General features: G+C 32.4%; 1 protein-coding gene and 1 pseudogene across 5 annotated transcripts in view; one reads left to right on the plus strand and one right to left on the minus strand.

Moving 5' to 3' along the window:
* Window positions 1-16782, plus strand: part of ARHGAP12 (Rho GTPase activating protein 12) — a 112274-nt gene that overhangs the window by 55841 nt on the left and 39651 nt on the right. For 2 of the 5 annotated variants that reach the window (XM_016160117.2, XM_016160118.2), the window contains exons 4-6: window positions 4186-4449; window positions 10677-10817; window positions 12250-12330. In XM_016160117.2, coding sequence (XP_016015603.2) covers window positions 4186-4449; window positions 10677-10817; window positions 12250-12330 — 486 coding nt within the window. The remainder of the gene's footprint in view (window positions 1-4185; window positions 4450-10676; window positions 10818-12249; window positions 12331-16782) is intronic. The other 3 variants (XM_016160120.2, XM_016160119.2, XM_016160122.2) reach the window with 2 other exon arrangements.
* LOC118608948 lies at window positions 14102-14220 on the minus strand (annotated as a pseudogene).

Here is a 16782-nt window from a genome sequence, read left to right on the forward strand (position 1 = left end):
TTTCTGTATTTTATTCACTTTTCTGGTTGTTCATAGAAGAAAGGTAATTTTGGATCTTCATGGCTAGAAGCTGAAGTCTTTTAATGATTTATTAATTGCTGAATCTAGTGATTTGTTTCAGTGTCCTTAGCGTCAAAGATTGGTACCGTCAAGTTTCCTCTTTTTTGAAATTTTCCTTGTTGACTTTTAAAGACTATCTTTTCCTGTTACACCATCTACTGACTTTTCTTTCTTCTCCTTTACTAGATCCTCTTACTTTGTCTGGCACCTTAATTAATTACAGTAATACTTAATAACAACAATAGCGGTCAGCATACCAGACTCTGCTAATTGTGTATCTGTATTCTAGTTTTAATTTGTAAAGCAACTGCTTAGTATTCTCCATGTTTCTGTTTTTTTCCTCCTCTCGTTGTGTACCGTCTTAAGTTACTGGCTTCACCAATATGGTGATGACTTTTACACTTAATTTTTAGCCCTGATTTCTGTACTGAGCTCCCAGTCTGTGTAACGGTCTAAGCATCTTCACCTGAATATTCTAAAGTGCATTAACTTAATATACTCTAAATGATCTCCTTTTTGCTACTCTTTTTATCTTATTCTTCATCTTGACATTAATATATGATTAAAAACACATACAACAAATATGCTTCACATAAACAAAGATACAATCTGCATGTTAATTTAACCTTATAATTATTTCTTGAATCCAGCCCTGCTTCTCCATTCCTACTGTTGTTTTATAGCAGCTTTATCATCTGTCTGTACTAATTTAACTCATCTCTGCCTCTAGTTATGTCCCTCTAAAATCTGTAATTTCTAAATTTTAAATCAGAATGTACTTTCAGTCTTAAAGTCTTCACTAGTTCCCTAAATGCTACTAAGTAATGTCTATGCCTTTTTTAACATGGCAAACATCTCTTTCTGTTATTTGCTTCTCCTTTGATCTTTATCCTGCTGCTCCTTTTAACTATTCCGTGAGTCAGCTTCATTCTCTGACTGTACTATGCTCTTTTTCTTCTTCTTCTTCTTCAAACTTTTTCTTCTTGCTGCCTCCCGCATTTTCAACTTTTACCTGGCTAACTTTTATTTAATTTCTAAGGCTTAGTCACTTGTTTCAAGTTCTCTTCTGTTTTGTTCCCATAGTAGCTCATGTGTAGCTCTAGCATTGTGTGTATTAAATATTTAAATGATTTTTTGTGACATTTTTACTATATTATGAAGTCTGAGAATTCAAGACTTTTAAAATTTATAGTTATATTATCACCTCACTGAGTACTTGACACTCAATTCATTTTTAGGTAGTTTCTGTCTTGGGTGGTGATACAACTGTCCATCTTTTTCTCCAAACTAGAAATGTGGATGTTTTCCTAGTTTCCTCTCTTTATCACGTGTAACCAGTTCCAAGTCCTTGAATTTTACTTTTACTTCGGCATATATGTTTGCAGTCTTTAAGGGTTCACATGTTTGTTCATTCATTCAACAAATTTCATTAAGTACTACAGTGTACTATGTGGTGTACACTATACTACATGCTGAAGATTACATTGAATTTGTAGACTTAATAGATTAATTTTTTGAGAATTAACATGTTTACAAAGTTCGGTTTTTACATTTAGGAACAAAAGTTTATTAAGTATAATTTTAGGTGCCTAAGGAAAGTGTTATAAGTGTTCTTCATTTGGTTTTGTACATTTCTGTTAGAATTTATTTGTCTTGAACAGTTCTTTCCTATTATGAATGAAATTTTCTATTCTATTACATTTTCCAACTTGTCATTGCTCACGTATGGGAAACTGATTAGATGATCTTGTATCTGGCCAACTAACTGCTAAAGCTTCTTAGTTTTTATGTACTTGGGTTTTCAGATATTATGTCAATGACAAATGTTGGGTGTTTTTTCTTCTAGGTATCTATGAGTTTAATTTGTTTTTCATATCTTAGTACATTTTGTAGGACCTCTAGTACAATTTTGAATGAAAGCATCTTAGTATTATTCTTGACTTTAATGAAAATGTTTTCATCAGTGTCATGCTAAATATGATGGTTATTCTAAATAATTTTTAAAAGTCAAATTAAAGAGGCATCATCTATTCCTCAATTGCTGAATTTTTTCCTGAATCCATGTTGAATTCTACCAAATGCTTTTTTGGTGTCTATAGAGGTGATCATCTTAATCTATTAATGTAAATAATTACAGTAAGAGATTTCCTAAAGACAGATTCATTTAACGCATTGCTGGATTTGATTGCTGATGTTTTACTTGGCATATATTCATTTATAACTGAGATTTGATTTATAGTTTTCATTTAATTCTTCTTTGCTTTTGTTTCAGAATTACTCTAGCCCTACGAACTATGTCGAAACAGTTTAATTTTTTTTAAATTGGAAAATCTTTAAATGTGAGCTGTTTAAACAATAGGAACTAGTTGTATTTTAAAGATTTAGACTTTGTCCATAAACATCATTTAAAAAATGGCTGTTTCTTGGCATCTTTATTTCCCCAAGTCTAGTAAAGTATCAGGAACAAATAAGAAGTTCATCAATACTTGTCGAATAAATATTCTCTTGATAAGATTCTGAGAAATCATTTGCTATATAGAATTGTTTGTTGTATTAGCAGTTTATTTTAGTGAGATAAGCATTGTTATCCTGGAGGATTCACCAGGATATGGTTATTTTGGAAGAGAAATACTGCCTTCATGGATAGATTTTCTTCATAGAAGGATGCTGTTTGGTGGTAGTCTAAATTCAAAGCTAGCATTTAAAAAAAATTAATTTGTATTCTAATTTGCATTAGTCTAATTTGTATCATTGGGTACATATTCTTGGCATAATTATCATATGTTAAAAGACAAAAGGTAATCATTTTACAAATGTTGAGTTATTTTACTGTTTTTTAAAACGTATTCTGTGATTTAGAGTCATAATTATTTCAAAGGCAAATAATATTTTAGAAGTTAAAGTACTTTAATTTCAGTAAAACTGATTCAGTGTATCCATCCATATTTTCCTTTTTAAGTCATTATTTTTAAGCACTCATAAAACTCTGGGTATATTATAGAAGTAATTGAATATCTAAATATAATGCTGAGGTTTTATATGACAAAGCAGTGGTTCTAAATCAGGGACAGTTTTGTCCCTAGGGGACATTTGGCAACGTCCGGAGACTTTTTAGTTGTCATAGTGAGGAGAATGCCACTATCATCTAGTGAGTAGAGGCCAGAGAAGCGTTAACATTCTACAGTGCACAGGATAGCCTCCTACAGAAAAGAGTCATGTGTCCCAAAATGCTAATAGGCCTGAGGTTGAGAAACCCTGTTGTAAAAGGAAAAATATATACACAAATACGAATACACAGAACAAAACAGTGTTCTCAGATGTATACTTTTCCCCCCAGTAACTAGACTTCTAACTTATTACAGTTTACAATGTCCTTATGCAAATTGTGTGAAGAGTATTCTGCTCTTGACTGACATCTAGTGAGATATTTAAAAAAAAATGTAGCTTAAGATTAAGCATGCATTTCAGAGTTACTGCTCATTCTTATTTTTCCTCTGTTAGAAAATTCACAAATATGAAAACTAGGAAGAGATTAAATGATTTGTTTATGACTGCTGAGAAGGAAATAGGGTGTAGTAAATTCTTAGCTGAAGTAATATATCTTTTTTTTAATCTTTCATTTTTATTTCTAGTTTAATATTAGAACTTCTAACAAAACTTGATAATTTTCTGTATAAATTCTGAGGTCCACTTATAAGATTTTTTATATTTTAAAAATTCCCTAAAATCATAGAATTTTAGAGCCAAAGGAGACCTAGGTTGTTTAATCTAATTTTCTCATTTACAGAGATTTAAAATTTGAATTTCGAAGAGACGAAGTGATGTAATACCAATTCTTAGTGCCTGATCTTGAACTAGAACTCATAGCTCCTTATTTCTAGTCGCATATCCTTTCAGGATGAGGGAAAATTATTAATCACACTTTGGCGTATATTTGAATCTTTAAATTTTTTCAGTAAAAATATGAATATTAAAACTTAAATTGTTACTTCATGAGAAAGAATTCATATGCCTGTATGTATTTTAAAATGAATGTTAGTATCTATGTTTATAAATCTGTTTCATTTAATTTTAATTTATAAAGATTATGCCAGTTTAAACATGAATATTCAAAATTCTTCACAGGCAACGACACCTCCAAATCAAGGTCGTCCAGATTCTCCCGTCTATGCTAATCTACAAGAACTGAAAATATCCCAGTCTGCTCTCCCCCCGCTTCCTGGGAGCCCAGCAATTCAGATTAATGGAGAATGGGAAACTCATAAAGATAGTTCAGGGCGTTGTTATTACTACAACAGAGGAACACAGGAAAGAACCTGGAAACCCCCTCGGTGGACTCGGGATACAAGTTTCAGCAAAGGAGATTTCCAAAGTTCAGGAGATCAAGAGGTATGAGTAATCAAGGAATCGACCAGTGAGTTACCAAACATTCTCTCTTTTTGTTATTCAGAGACAAAAGGAATGAATAGGTTTGTATCTTGGTATGGAAATGATAGAACATTTGAAATCAGTAAGGTACTAAATCTTCTTTCCAAGTTTTATTATATTAATGCTAGTTACTTCCTAATCTCTATAACTAGTAGGCAATAGCTCACCTTGCATGCAGTATGCTTACCAGCTCCAGAATGAACTGGATTAAAGTTGCCTTGTGCCAGTGGTTTCCCCCATGTGCTAATGTGCTAGTCAGTACTAATTCAATTGTTGTTATTGCCCACGCAGTGACATTTTTTAGAAAAAGAAGGGGGGAAAAATGAAATAACTTAGCCAGATACATAAAAACAAAATCATATAACTAATTAAAACAGACACTTTTCTCTGTTGGTTTGGTATAGCCAACAAGATACTTCTCATTTTTTGTCAGTACAAGATCACTTTTTATTTTATTTTTATTTTTTTCTTTTTTTGAGGGGAGGTCTTTGTTTCATTTATTTATTTATTTATTTAAATTAATTTTAATTCTTTAATGTCACCACATACTTTTTATTTTTATGTAGGGGACATAAGTATAATTCCTTTGCTACACACAGACCATCCTTTAAGTCTGGCGTTTCACTCTAATGTCATTCTGTTCTCTAACAAGTGTTCATAGTATCTCTCCCCAGACCCCTTGATTTCACCTTTTTCCACAATTCTTAAAGAGTGGTGCAGTGAATTGTACAGCTATATTTTGAGAAACGCTCATCTCAGAGTTCTGTAGAGGTTCCTTGGGTCTATTTAGATATGCAGGAGAAGCTTGGATAGGATTGCTAGAATACTCTTACATCCTGCTGTTTAATATGCTGGGGCCTTGCACCTGCACAGGATACCTTGCTCTTATAAAAAGCAGCTGACTCGTACAATAAAAACAATTCCAGTTAGGGAGGAGCTGAAAAAATCAGGTAACATATTCTGTATTTAGCGGAATCTAAAAGCTTTTCATAGTTAATAACCCCTCTTCTTGTCCCCTCTTTTAGTTGGTTATTTATAGCTTTGGTTGGTGTTAACTTGTACTTTTAGTGTTAAGAGTAAGATTGTGATTAGTGAGAGAAATTGATTCTGGTTACTATTAGAAGAAAAATATTAGGAAAATTATTTGAATTATAGATTTAGAAAGATTTGAAAATAAGTTATCCTGCATATTAACAAGAAAGTAAAATCTTATAATTTGGGGAAACTAGGGAAAGGGCTAAATTATAGGATAAAGGAATTTAAAGTACACACAGGAACTTTTAGCAACAGGTTTCTTAGCTTTCTATTTCAATAAATGAATGAGAGTGATTTGTATATCAGACCCTCAGATTCACGTATCTAGTCTCTGCACAAATTGTGTAAAAACAGATTTTTCCAAAATGGGTGGAGCACAACTTCCATTAACTTCTTGAGAAAGGTTGCACATGGAAGGTAAAATTGAGACAGCATGTTTGAAAATGTCTATATTCTGCTCTTATATTTAATTGCTGGTTGCCTGAGTTTAGAATTCTAGGTTGGAAATCATTTTTTTCTCACAATTGCAAGGCACTTTGAATTTCACTTTATGGCAGTCTGAGTCTGCTGCTTTTGGGGGAGTCCCCAATGTTAGAACCATTAGGTCTTTTAGACTAATCGATTTTCCACAGAAGTCTTAAAATCTTCTGTCTACAAAGTAAGGGCTGCCAAGGTCTTGGTAGCTGACATTTAGTTTGTGCGTAATTCCTCAACCTTCCCTCTTTCTGTTTGCTGCCCAGGTCCCAGTTGTGCTTGTTATCTTCCAACTCAGAGCCTTAACTGATTTCCCTCTTCAGAGGGAAAAATCCCTGCACTTCTGCTAAGATAAGGCAGGGGTGTACACCCAGCAGCCAGGCATGAAGGGTTTTCTAGCAGTCGTGGTCCTCATTTTATACCTCTGCCTTCACCCCCAGTTTCAGGAATACCTAATACTGTCAGTTCCTGAGGCACTTGAAGAATCAGCTCTATAAATTTGTTGGATTTCATCTTTCCTCCACAACTCTACTCCTTACCCTACCAGTTTAGCTTCTGGTTTCTTGTTCATCTGCTTCTGAGCTTCTTGAGTTTTGTGACTGTTGTCTCTTTTTGTGTTCTTCCTCATCTTGTCTTTTAAAGCATATCTCACTGTTTTTATTTTAGTGGAGTCCTCCATTTTAACTTAGAAGCTTATTATTTTGATGGTTACCCTAGAACAAAGGTTTTCAACTGGGGACAGTTTTGCTTCCTGGTGGGGAGGTATTGGACAATGTTGAGACATTTCGGTTGTTACAGCTGGGAGCGTGCCACTGGCATCTAGTGGTTGGAGGCCAGAGATGCTGGTGAGCATCCTATGATACACAGGGCAGCTCTCACAACAAAAAATTATCTGATCCTAAATGTCAATAGCGCTGCTGTGGAGAAATCCTACCTTAGAAATTTGAACACGTGTATTATAAAAGTTAATCAGTGTCTTCTTGCTCCTTAAGGCCCTACAAGAACGATGCATGCTGTCGTACCATTGTTGTCTTATATTTTATTTCTGTTTTTAGCCCCCATATTGTTGTTTTATATGGTAACTCTTAAAATTAATCCTATTTACCACTTCCTTATAGCACATTTCTTATGCAAATTAGATTATCTTGGATAACTTTATTGTCTTAAGTACTTTTTAATTTCCTTAGTGAGGTTCTGTTAGTGATAGAATGTTAGTTTATCTGCAAATTTATTTATTTCATTCTTTGATTTGAACAATATCTTTACTACGTATACAGATCTAAGTTGAATGTTTACTTGTTTGCTTTTTTCCTAATTTATTGAAAATTTTATTCTCATGTTTTCAAGCTTCCATTATTGACGATGAAAATTCAGCTTTCAATCTGATTCTTTCCTTAAAGGGTAGCTTGTCTCTTCTTGGTGGTAGCTTTTAAGATCTTCTGTCTGTAATTTCACTGTGATGTGATTAGATGAAGGTATGTTTCTATTTCCTGCCAGGGCTTTGTTGGGACCCCTGAATTTGAGGAGTCCTGTCTTTGATCAGTTCTGAGAAATTCTTAGCCATTACCTATATGTAGCTGCTGTCCTATTTTCTCTTGCTTCTCATTTTGGAACTTTGAGTAGATGAATGTTTAATCTATTCACTCTTTTACTGTGTCTCTTGATTTCTCTTATATTTAAAATTTTATCTCTGTCACTCTGCTTTATTCTCAGCAATTTTCAAATGTAGCTTGTGTTCACTATTTTTCTCTTCATCTACTTTTTTATTTGATATTAAACCAATCCTTGAATTTTTAAAAAGGTGTTATTTTTTGTTTAGGGGAGCTTATGAATTTGAGATGTTTTAAACCTACAAAAAATCTAGAAAGAGTAGTGTAGTAAGCATCCATATACTAGATACCCTTCATCTAGTCTATCAGTTGTTAATATTATGCCACATGGGCTTTATTTCATCCTTCACTCTCTCCACTCCCCAGTAATTTTTCTCTGAACCATTTGGAGCAGACAACATAATTATTTTATTCTAATATTTAAGTATACATTTTCCAGCAAAGCCATATATAAATATAAATGTAAATATAAATGTAAATGTAAATATAAATATATATTTTTGGTGAGAAATATATCACACACACAAAAATTATTTTGGTGACAAATATATCACACAAAAATTAATACTGGTATATTATTTAATAAAGTTAATATTCTGTGTTTTTCACTTGTCAAGTAATATTCTTTATAGTTTTTTTCCTGTAGTGAAGGATCCAGTGAAGGGCTATCTGTTTATTGCATTTATTTGTCATACCTTTCTTTAGTCTTATATTTTATTTTTGATAATTCTAGTATGTAAAGGCTTTGAGAGTCTGATTATGCGTCTCTTTTTCTGCTGTCGTTAGTGTGTTATTTCACGTGTGTGTGTGTGTATTAATGTGAGATTATAGTTTTTGGAAGTTCATATATAGGAAGAAAGCTTTTAATGCTAGGATTGGAAGTTTGCACCTTCACAGAGGGCTTGCTTTTGTTTTTGCCAGGTGCCTAGGAAAACTAGTATCCTATGAACATTTGAAACTAAATTCGAAGCTTTAGTTTTTACAGGCCAGTTAGGTAGTAGTAATTTGTATTGCATGAAGGTGGACTTGTGAATAGGGATTCCCCCACTCTTGATAATTGGAGAAGATTCCTGTGATTTCCTTAGTGTGGAGTAAAGGGACAAAAGTTCTTTCTGGTTTACCCATAATCTCAGGTATAATTCTTTGGGTTTCCCAGTTCTGTATTGTGGAGTATCCTTTTACACTCCTTGTCTTTGGTGGTCCTGAGACCTGTTCCCCAATACTGCATGGACTTGAAAACTGTTCTAGTTTGCAGTTTGGCAAATGCTTTTAAGGAGAAAGCTGGTCTTTTTATTCTGCTTTTCTTCCTGGGTTCTTGCTTCTAATTAGTTTTTGACCTCTGAGTATTTCTTAACCTCTTACTCAATAATGATTAATTTTTTTTTATGTCGTATATTAAACTGTTTTTATCCAAATGATCATTTGGTGTCTTCCTGTCATTATTCTATAAAGGGAACATCTGTATACTCCCCTTACATATCTACTAGGCTACATTTGCCTTAGAATATATACCCCAAAGTTACTGAGCCAGGTACCCTGCTGAATGCAGTTACTAAGTACAGAGCAGTTAACATTTGGAGAACGTTTGCCAAAAATAATCTTAATTTTTATTTACTTGTCCTTAAATGGCTTTTTTTTTTTTTTTTTTAGCAGTAAATATCAAGATCTTAAAGCTACTCCTGGTTCATTAGAATAATAAAATATATCAAGATACTGGAGGTTGCTTTTCATGGCACAAGGGAACATCTTTACTGCTCAAAAATTGAGAAATTGTGAGCATTTTGTTAAATAGAAAATCATATTTATGAGAAAATGATGTAGCGTTTCTTAATTTTACTAATTAGATTGCCTTTTTTTATTCCATTTCTTAAAGATGTTATTGCACTTCTCTTATCTGAGCTTACATTTTAAGTGGTCTCAATTAAATAAAAACAAACCCCTGATTTTTAAATTAGGCTTTTCAGTTTTTAAAATTTTGCTGTTATAAAATATACAGCTCACTTCGTACAAGGCCTCTGCAATGTTGTCTCTGTCAGCCTTTGTGAACATATTAATATTAATTAGGCTGTTTATGTCTTCTACAACATTTAGAATCTAACCTATTTTAGTATTTCAGACCAAATTATGATGGTAGAAAATAGTCTGATCAAGTAAGATTTAATTGTAAAAACTGTTTTATCTGAAAGTGACCCTGGGAGGGTCATTTGCATATGAGAGTTAACCCAGTAAATATTTGTGGAATGAATGAAATCCAAGTACTACTAGCAAATTGCTCCTTGGTCACATATATGGTGCCTCTCATTTGAAACAGCAGAAATTGTTAAATTTTCTGTCTTCTTATTTGCTTCTCTCATATGTCAAGTTTATCATGCTTTCTTAAGTAAAGGCATGCCGAAATTATTTCTTTACTGAATTTCTTAATCTCTCTGTATTGTTTCTGAATTTTCTCATTTTTTCTTGTTTTGAAGTTTAGTTTCCAACTCTTTAATAAGCATTTGGTTGGGTGCTTTAGGGAAACTCGCCAATAAATTAGAACATAAAATATAGTGTTACAAAGCAAGTATCTTTTCTACCCTGCTGCCTCCCACACACTTTTTTAAAATAGTTCAAGATATTTGTATTGAGCACTGTTTGCCAGGCATTTGGCTAGGAACTTGTGATACATAGGTGAATGAGAACTTCAAAGATGCTGTCTATTGAAGCATCCTCATCTCTTTCTTTGCTTACACATAGACTTGTATACATATGTACATTTCTCTTTTTAAACTGAATTTCAGTTGAAAACCAGCATTAATAGAAGGTAGCACGTTATCTCTCAGCCTGAAAACACTGTTTTCAATTTTATTATGGTGAACTTTTCTAGAGTTGCATTAATGTGATAAAGTAACTTATTAATTTCACCTCAGCATTTACAATGTACCATTTAAAAGACTAAATTTGTTTAGAAAATTAAATATTCAAATATATTCAAGATATATTAGTACTTATAGCCAATCTCTTAGATTTTCAACTGCTGCATATTTATATTATTCAAAGAAGAAAAATCCTAATGTTTCTGACTATTTATAGCTTCTTTCATCAGAAGAAAACTACCACAGCAGTTGTCACAGCCAGTCAGATAGTCAGTGTGGTTCTCCTCCAAGGGGTTGGTCAGAAGAGTTGGATGAACGTGGGCATACCTTATATACCAGTGACTATACTAATGAAAAGGTACTTTCTTTTTTTCTCATCTAGTTTTCTTGACCTAATCCTCTCATAAAATTGTTGTGTACTGAAATTTTAGTAGTATTTTAAAACTCATGGAAGTATACATTCTTCATTGTTATTCTGTAATCATGTCAGTTGACAACATGAAAACTCAGTATAACTATTGGTTCATGGTTTTAAACTGCTTACAATTACAGTGATTTTTCTGGTGTCAGAACCTGCTTAACACAGACCTTTTTAAGAGTAGACCTGTCGAGTATTGTTCTGTTTAGACTCTTTCAATAAACATACTTCTTTATACAGTCATTTCTCTATTTTTGGGAGATTGGTCCAAGGCCCCTGCCCCCACTCTTCCCTTGCAGATACCATAATCCAAGGATGGCCATTTACATAAAATGGCATAGTATTTGCATACAGGCTTCAGAAGGGTATGCTTACACATCACTTCATTCTCATGGAATCAGTGTGGTGCTCAGTATGTGGCAAATCAAGTTTTGCTTCTTGGAATTTTCTGGGATTTTTTTTGGGGGGGCAGTATTTTTAATCTGCAGTTGGTTAAATATGTGGATGTGAAATCCATGGATACAAAGGGCCAACTGTATTTTTCTTGGGGAATAGATTTTTGGGAATAGTTTTCTCAATATGTCATTATGATATGCCACTTCACTTCCTATACTCCCTTTTATAACCAGGTTATTTAAAACAAAAACCATGAATCTAGTATTTTATGATCGATTAACTACTTTGAGAATGCATATTGAAATTTTATATGTGTATTACATCTTGTATCATCAGAGAAGGTAACTGTTTGGTTGTGCTGGTTTAAGGAATAGGCCCTTGGGAGTGAATGGAGATAGGCTTTTACCCCTCATTTCTGCTTTAATTATTTGATACTATAACATAAGGAAACAGCAGTATTCATATATTCTACAATAAAGATCATATGTTTGTATGAGCAACATCTAGCCTTTTTCCCCTCAAGAGTTCCTGTATTATGTTGTGTAAAGTAGTTTTGTTGTTACTGTTATTTAAATCATATTGAGTAATCCGTGTTGGCTACATGAAATTTAGTTTAAAATTTTCAGTAGTTTTTTATACTTAAAGATTGAAAAAAAATCCTTTTGTTAATTTCTCAACCCTGAATTCAGTGTGTATGTATCTGTGTATACTTTATGTTATCTATTTCTTGTTATGCTAAGTAGTGCTTGGGCCACTTCCTTGACTTTGGAGGAAAAAGAAAATAGACTTACATTTAATAATGAGTTTATTTACTCTTACTAAACTTAAAATGCAAGGTTGTTAATCTTTTTTTTTTTGCCATTTTCTCGAGCAAGTAGAATAAAACTCATAAGAATAATATCTAATATCTATGTTTGTGTAAGCCTAAACTCACTTTTATTTAAATTAAAAAATAACACCCGTTCTGTTTTTATAGTGGCTCAAGCATGTTGACGATCAAGGTAGACAATATTACTACAGTGCCGATGGATCTAGGTCGGAATGGGAATTGCCAAAGGTAATAATAAACCTTAACACTCAGTTACCATTTAAAAATAGTAGATGAAATAATATCAAAATGGTTTCAGTAGATTTACTTTAAAATTTTTATTCAACTTTTAAAGAGCAACAAGACTCGTTATTTCAGAATCCTTTGAGAATCCTGTGACTGACTAAATTTTTTCTAAAATGTACATTTTCTTTGCTATATGGTATTGATTATTCCTATTCAAAAAACTTTTGGCTTAACTCGAAATTGGTGTTTTTGTTATTCCTGGAAATAAGTATCCCCTCAGTAATAATGCCATCTTATATCTACTTATTCTGAATATATTGAGTTTTCTACATGAAGTTAGTCTTATATTTAATCATAGAAAGAAAAGCAACTCAATATTCAAGTTTATTGTTGTATGTAAATGTGTTGTAATTCAGTCAGTTATTGGCTGAGAGAGGCAGCGTGTGATACGATCTTCCAGTGTGTCACTGGATGTCTATTTCCAGACAGGTATGCCAGGGCTGGGTTTAAATGATACGTGAGCAAACATTTAAATTTTAATTGGCGTATTATCTTAATATTTTAGAAAACAGCTGTGATTAGCAGAGATATCTGTGGTATTAATTACCAGATAGACTTTAGTTTTTTAAAGAAATTTGTTTTCCCCAAAATAAGTCATTTTAAAGAAAAGTATTACTAGTATAAATATACATGGATATAGAAAAAAATCATCAAAGGTTACTAAATTGAGGGTTAGGAAACACTAGTAAACTAGTGCTTTTAGTGATTTTTTTTTTTATGTGAGTGTTATCTGGCCTCCAATTATTTTATGAAATTATAAGACTTGATAGCAGTAGAATAAGATATATGGCCTATAGTTGATTTCTAAGAACACGCCTTGTGACTCTGTTGAGCGAGAAGTGAAAGGGCTCCATTATAATTGCCAACTTTTAAAATGTTATGGTCTCAAGGAACAACGCAGGTTTTGCTATAATGAAAAGTTGGTGGGGGTTAGGGAGAGAAGGGATAAAGGAAATATTGTTCTTTTGGTTAATTTGACTATCAAATAGTACAACCATAGAAGTTTCTTGTAGTTAAAAATCCTTGTCAGATCTTCAAATAAACATTTTTGACACTTCATCATGCATTTTACACAGATACTTTCTTTTTTTGTCCAGCAGAAAAAAAAAATAATTTCTTCCTTTAATCACTTTGTTGTTTAAATTAATACTTTCTAGATTAGAAGTCATATTAAAATTTACATTTAGACATGTTTGTTTTTTAAAAAATACTATTTGCAGCTTAACATATTGGTGTAAATGAAGATAATTTATATTTTAATGTTAAAAACTTCTACATACAGAATTATGAAGATATTACATTGTGGGTTTATTAAAAAGACTATCTTTTTAGGGAACTTTAGGTTTACAACAAAATTGAGAGGAAGGTACAGAGATTTTTCATATCCCCCCTGTGACACACACGCATAGTTTTCCCTGTTTTCAACATCACTCACCACAATGATACATTTTACCAAGAATGAACTAATATTGACACATCATAATCACCCCAGTCCAGTTTACCTTAAGGATCACTCTTGGTGTTGTACATTCTATGAGTTTGGACAAAAGAGTAGTGATTTACATCTATCATTGTAATATCATAGACTCACTGCCCTAAAAATCCTCTGTTCTCTGCCTTGTCAACCCCTCTCCCTTACTCAGCAACCACTGATCTTTTTATCATTTCCATAGTTTTGTCCTATTGTGGTGGGTTTTTTTTTTTTTTTTTTAAATGCCTACAGCACTTGGTCTTCCTAGGTGGTCTCCCATCCAAGTACTAACCAGGCCCGACCCTGCTTACCTTCTGAGATCAGATGGGATTGGATTTGTTCAGGGTGCCATGGCCGTAGACTGTCACATTGTGCTTTTATTTAAAGTTAACCATAAAATAGTACCAAGAATGAAAAACGGTCAAAATAAAAATATATTTAAAAGTGCTGTAAATTGATCCTCACGTATATCAGGATTGAAAGTTCTACATTATTGCTCTTTAAAATTATGAACTATAATTTAATAAAACAATCATTTTTAAAAAATTTTCCATCATTATTAATTTGTACTTTAGGGTCTGATTCTAAGGATAAAACCCTATTTACCCTTTAAACATTGAAGTTGTGCTGAGTGCCCAGAGCCCTATAGTATCCTTATTATATGAACCATAGCATAGCAGTTTGGGTTCTTTTGTTTGCTTGTTTCTTAAATTTTCCAAAAAAATAAATATGAAATGACCTAACTTTACTTTTCCAAAGTTAATTGTATCATAAAACTTTTAAGTGAGAAATTACTATTCCAAGCTAAATATAGCTGTTTTGAATTTTTAGGAGAAAAGAGGTATTCATAGTAAGATTAACAATATTTTTATTTTGTAAATGTACCAGAAAGAAGTTGAATACATCAGGTCTTACTTTTCAAAACTGGTACCATTTATAAAAACAATTTAATCATATTTAGTGATTAAATTGGAAAGAAAAATTATAGGGATAGGGATGGTCAAAATATGTAATATCTTATGTGCTAGGATGGGAATATATTTTGGGAACATAACTTTTCAGTTTTGAAAATTATATAGCAGTAATTGGTTCTAGTAGGCTTGTAAAATATAAGATATGATTTTGTTAAAAAAAAACAAGAAAAATCTGCTGAAAGTTCATTTCACTGAAAATTATCTGGACTACAGAAAACTAATATTTCATTACTACAATATTAATTAAATAATTTAAACAGATAGTATTACACTTTTTGTTTCATTTGACAAATTTGAATTGTAGCTTCTATTAGGACCTCAAATATCACTTGAGTTATAGAGGAATCTTTTGTTTTACTCTATCTGCCTTCACAACACTTTAATTTTTTTGGAGTAATGACATCAAACATGAAACTTCTTTTGAGTGATTTTTACTAGGTCAGGGTCCACTGAAAGAAGAGATTTCCAGAATGACTTTACATAAGGACTAATTTGGAACTTTTACTTAACTGATAGCTAAATATTCCTATTGGGTTTCTTCTATACTTTCCTTGGTCAGAAGGTATATAGGCTGGATATTAGGAAACCTACGTCTGGAAAACGTAGGTGAAAGAAAGAAGAGCCGCAAGGGAGTGGGTTGTATCAAAACGTTAACGGGTAGTTCTACAGCAATGAGAATGGGTGCTGCTGTAATCAGCGTCGTGATATTGTCTCATTTTCTGCCACTGTTTGCCACTTAAGATAAAATATCAGAAGGTCTAGGCAGTTTCTTTACTTCCAAATAAGTCGTATGTGGAGAGGAGTTTTGAGTTGCATACAGTGGGAATAAGGAGGTAAGGATGTTCTGGAACCACTGTTTTATGGATTATTATTGTATAGGAAAGAAAATTGAAGATTAAATTCTCTACTCTAAGAGATTTCACATTTAAAGTAAGTCTTAAATAAGACTTATGTCTGTTAGATTTGTAACCGTCAATGCAGATTAGAAATTTAACTTAACTGCTATTTTCTGAATACATTTTTGGTGCTCAGTACTGTATAGGTGTTGTGATGGATACAGATGCCTAGGGCATAATCTTTACCCTCAAAAAGTTTGTTATAAATTTGGAAAGAAGGAACATGTTCATGTGATAGCTAAGTGAGGTAGGTTATGTACACACACATATTTATAAATACCTGGTCCTCAGATATAGGTGAAGGGAACTACAAAACTACTAGACAGGAGGAAGGATTGGGAGGGGAAAAAAAGGATGAATTAAGAGAAAACAAAACAAACACAACACCTCTGACTCAAAATGAGTGCTGTTCAAAATCCCAAATAAAACACCTGGAGGACTCTAATGCTATTATAGATATGGGAGAATCTAAAAATTAGTTCATTGTACTCATTCCAGATGAAATTAATTTTCTTAATAAAGATGTTCAGAGAGTTAAATGAAGGCTTTTTTTTAAAAAGAAGAAATTACGAAAAATCAAAACACGAATAGGTGAAAATGACAAATTGTAGAACACTTTTCAAATTCTGAAAGAAAAAAACTGTTAACCTGTAATTAATTATACCTCCAGCAAAAATATCCTTTAGGAATGAAAGTAAAATAAAGACATTTTCAGATGAAAGTAAATTAAGAGATTTATCAACAACAGTTCTTTTCTCAAAGGATTGCTCTAGAATGTTCTTTAGGAGGGAAATGATAACTGAAGAAAACTTGGAACATTACAAATGAGGAAATAATGGGAAGGGTGAATATCTGAGACTTTTGTCCTGAATTTAAAAATTTATGGTTGACATTTAAAGCAAAAGTTATAATATTTCTAAAATAGCATTTATTGTATGCAGAGATAGTTAAGACAATTCCATAAAGGGGGAGAGTAACGTGATATAATTGTTGGTAAGATTTCTACATGTCACTTGAAGTTGCAAAAAAAAAAAAATACTGATAGACTGATAAA

This window comes from Rousettus aegyptiacus, unplaced genomic scaffold (assembly GCF_014176215.1).
Source record: "Rousettus aegyptiacus isolate mRouAeg1 unplaced genomic scaffold, mRouAeg1.p scaffold_m13_p_10, whole genome shotgun sequence".
Lineage (NCBI taxonomy): Eukaryota > Metazoa > Chordata > Mammalia > Chiroptera > Pteropodidae > Rousettus > Rousettus aegyptiacus.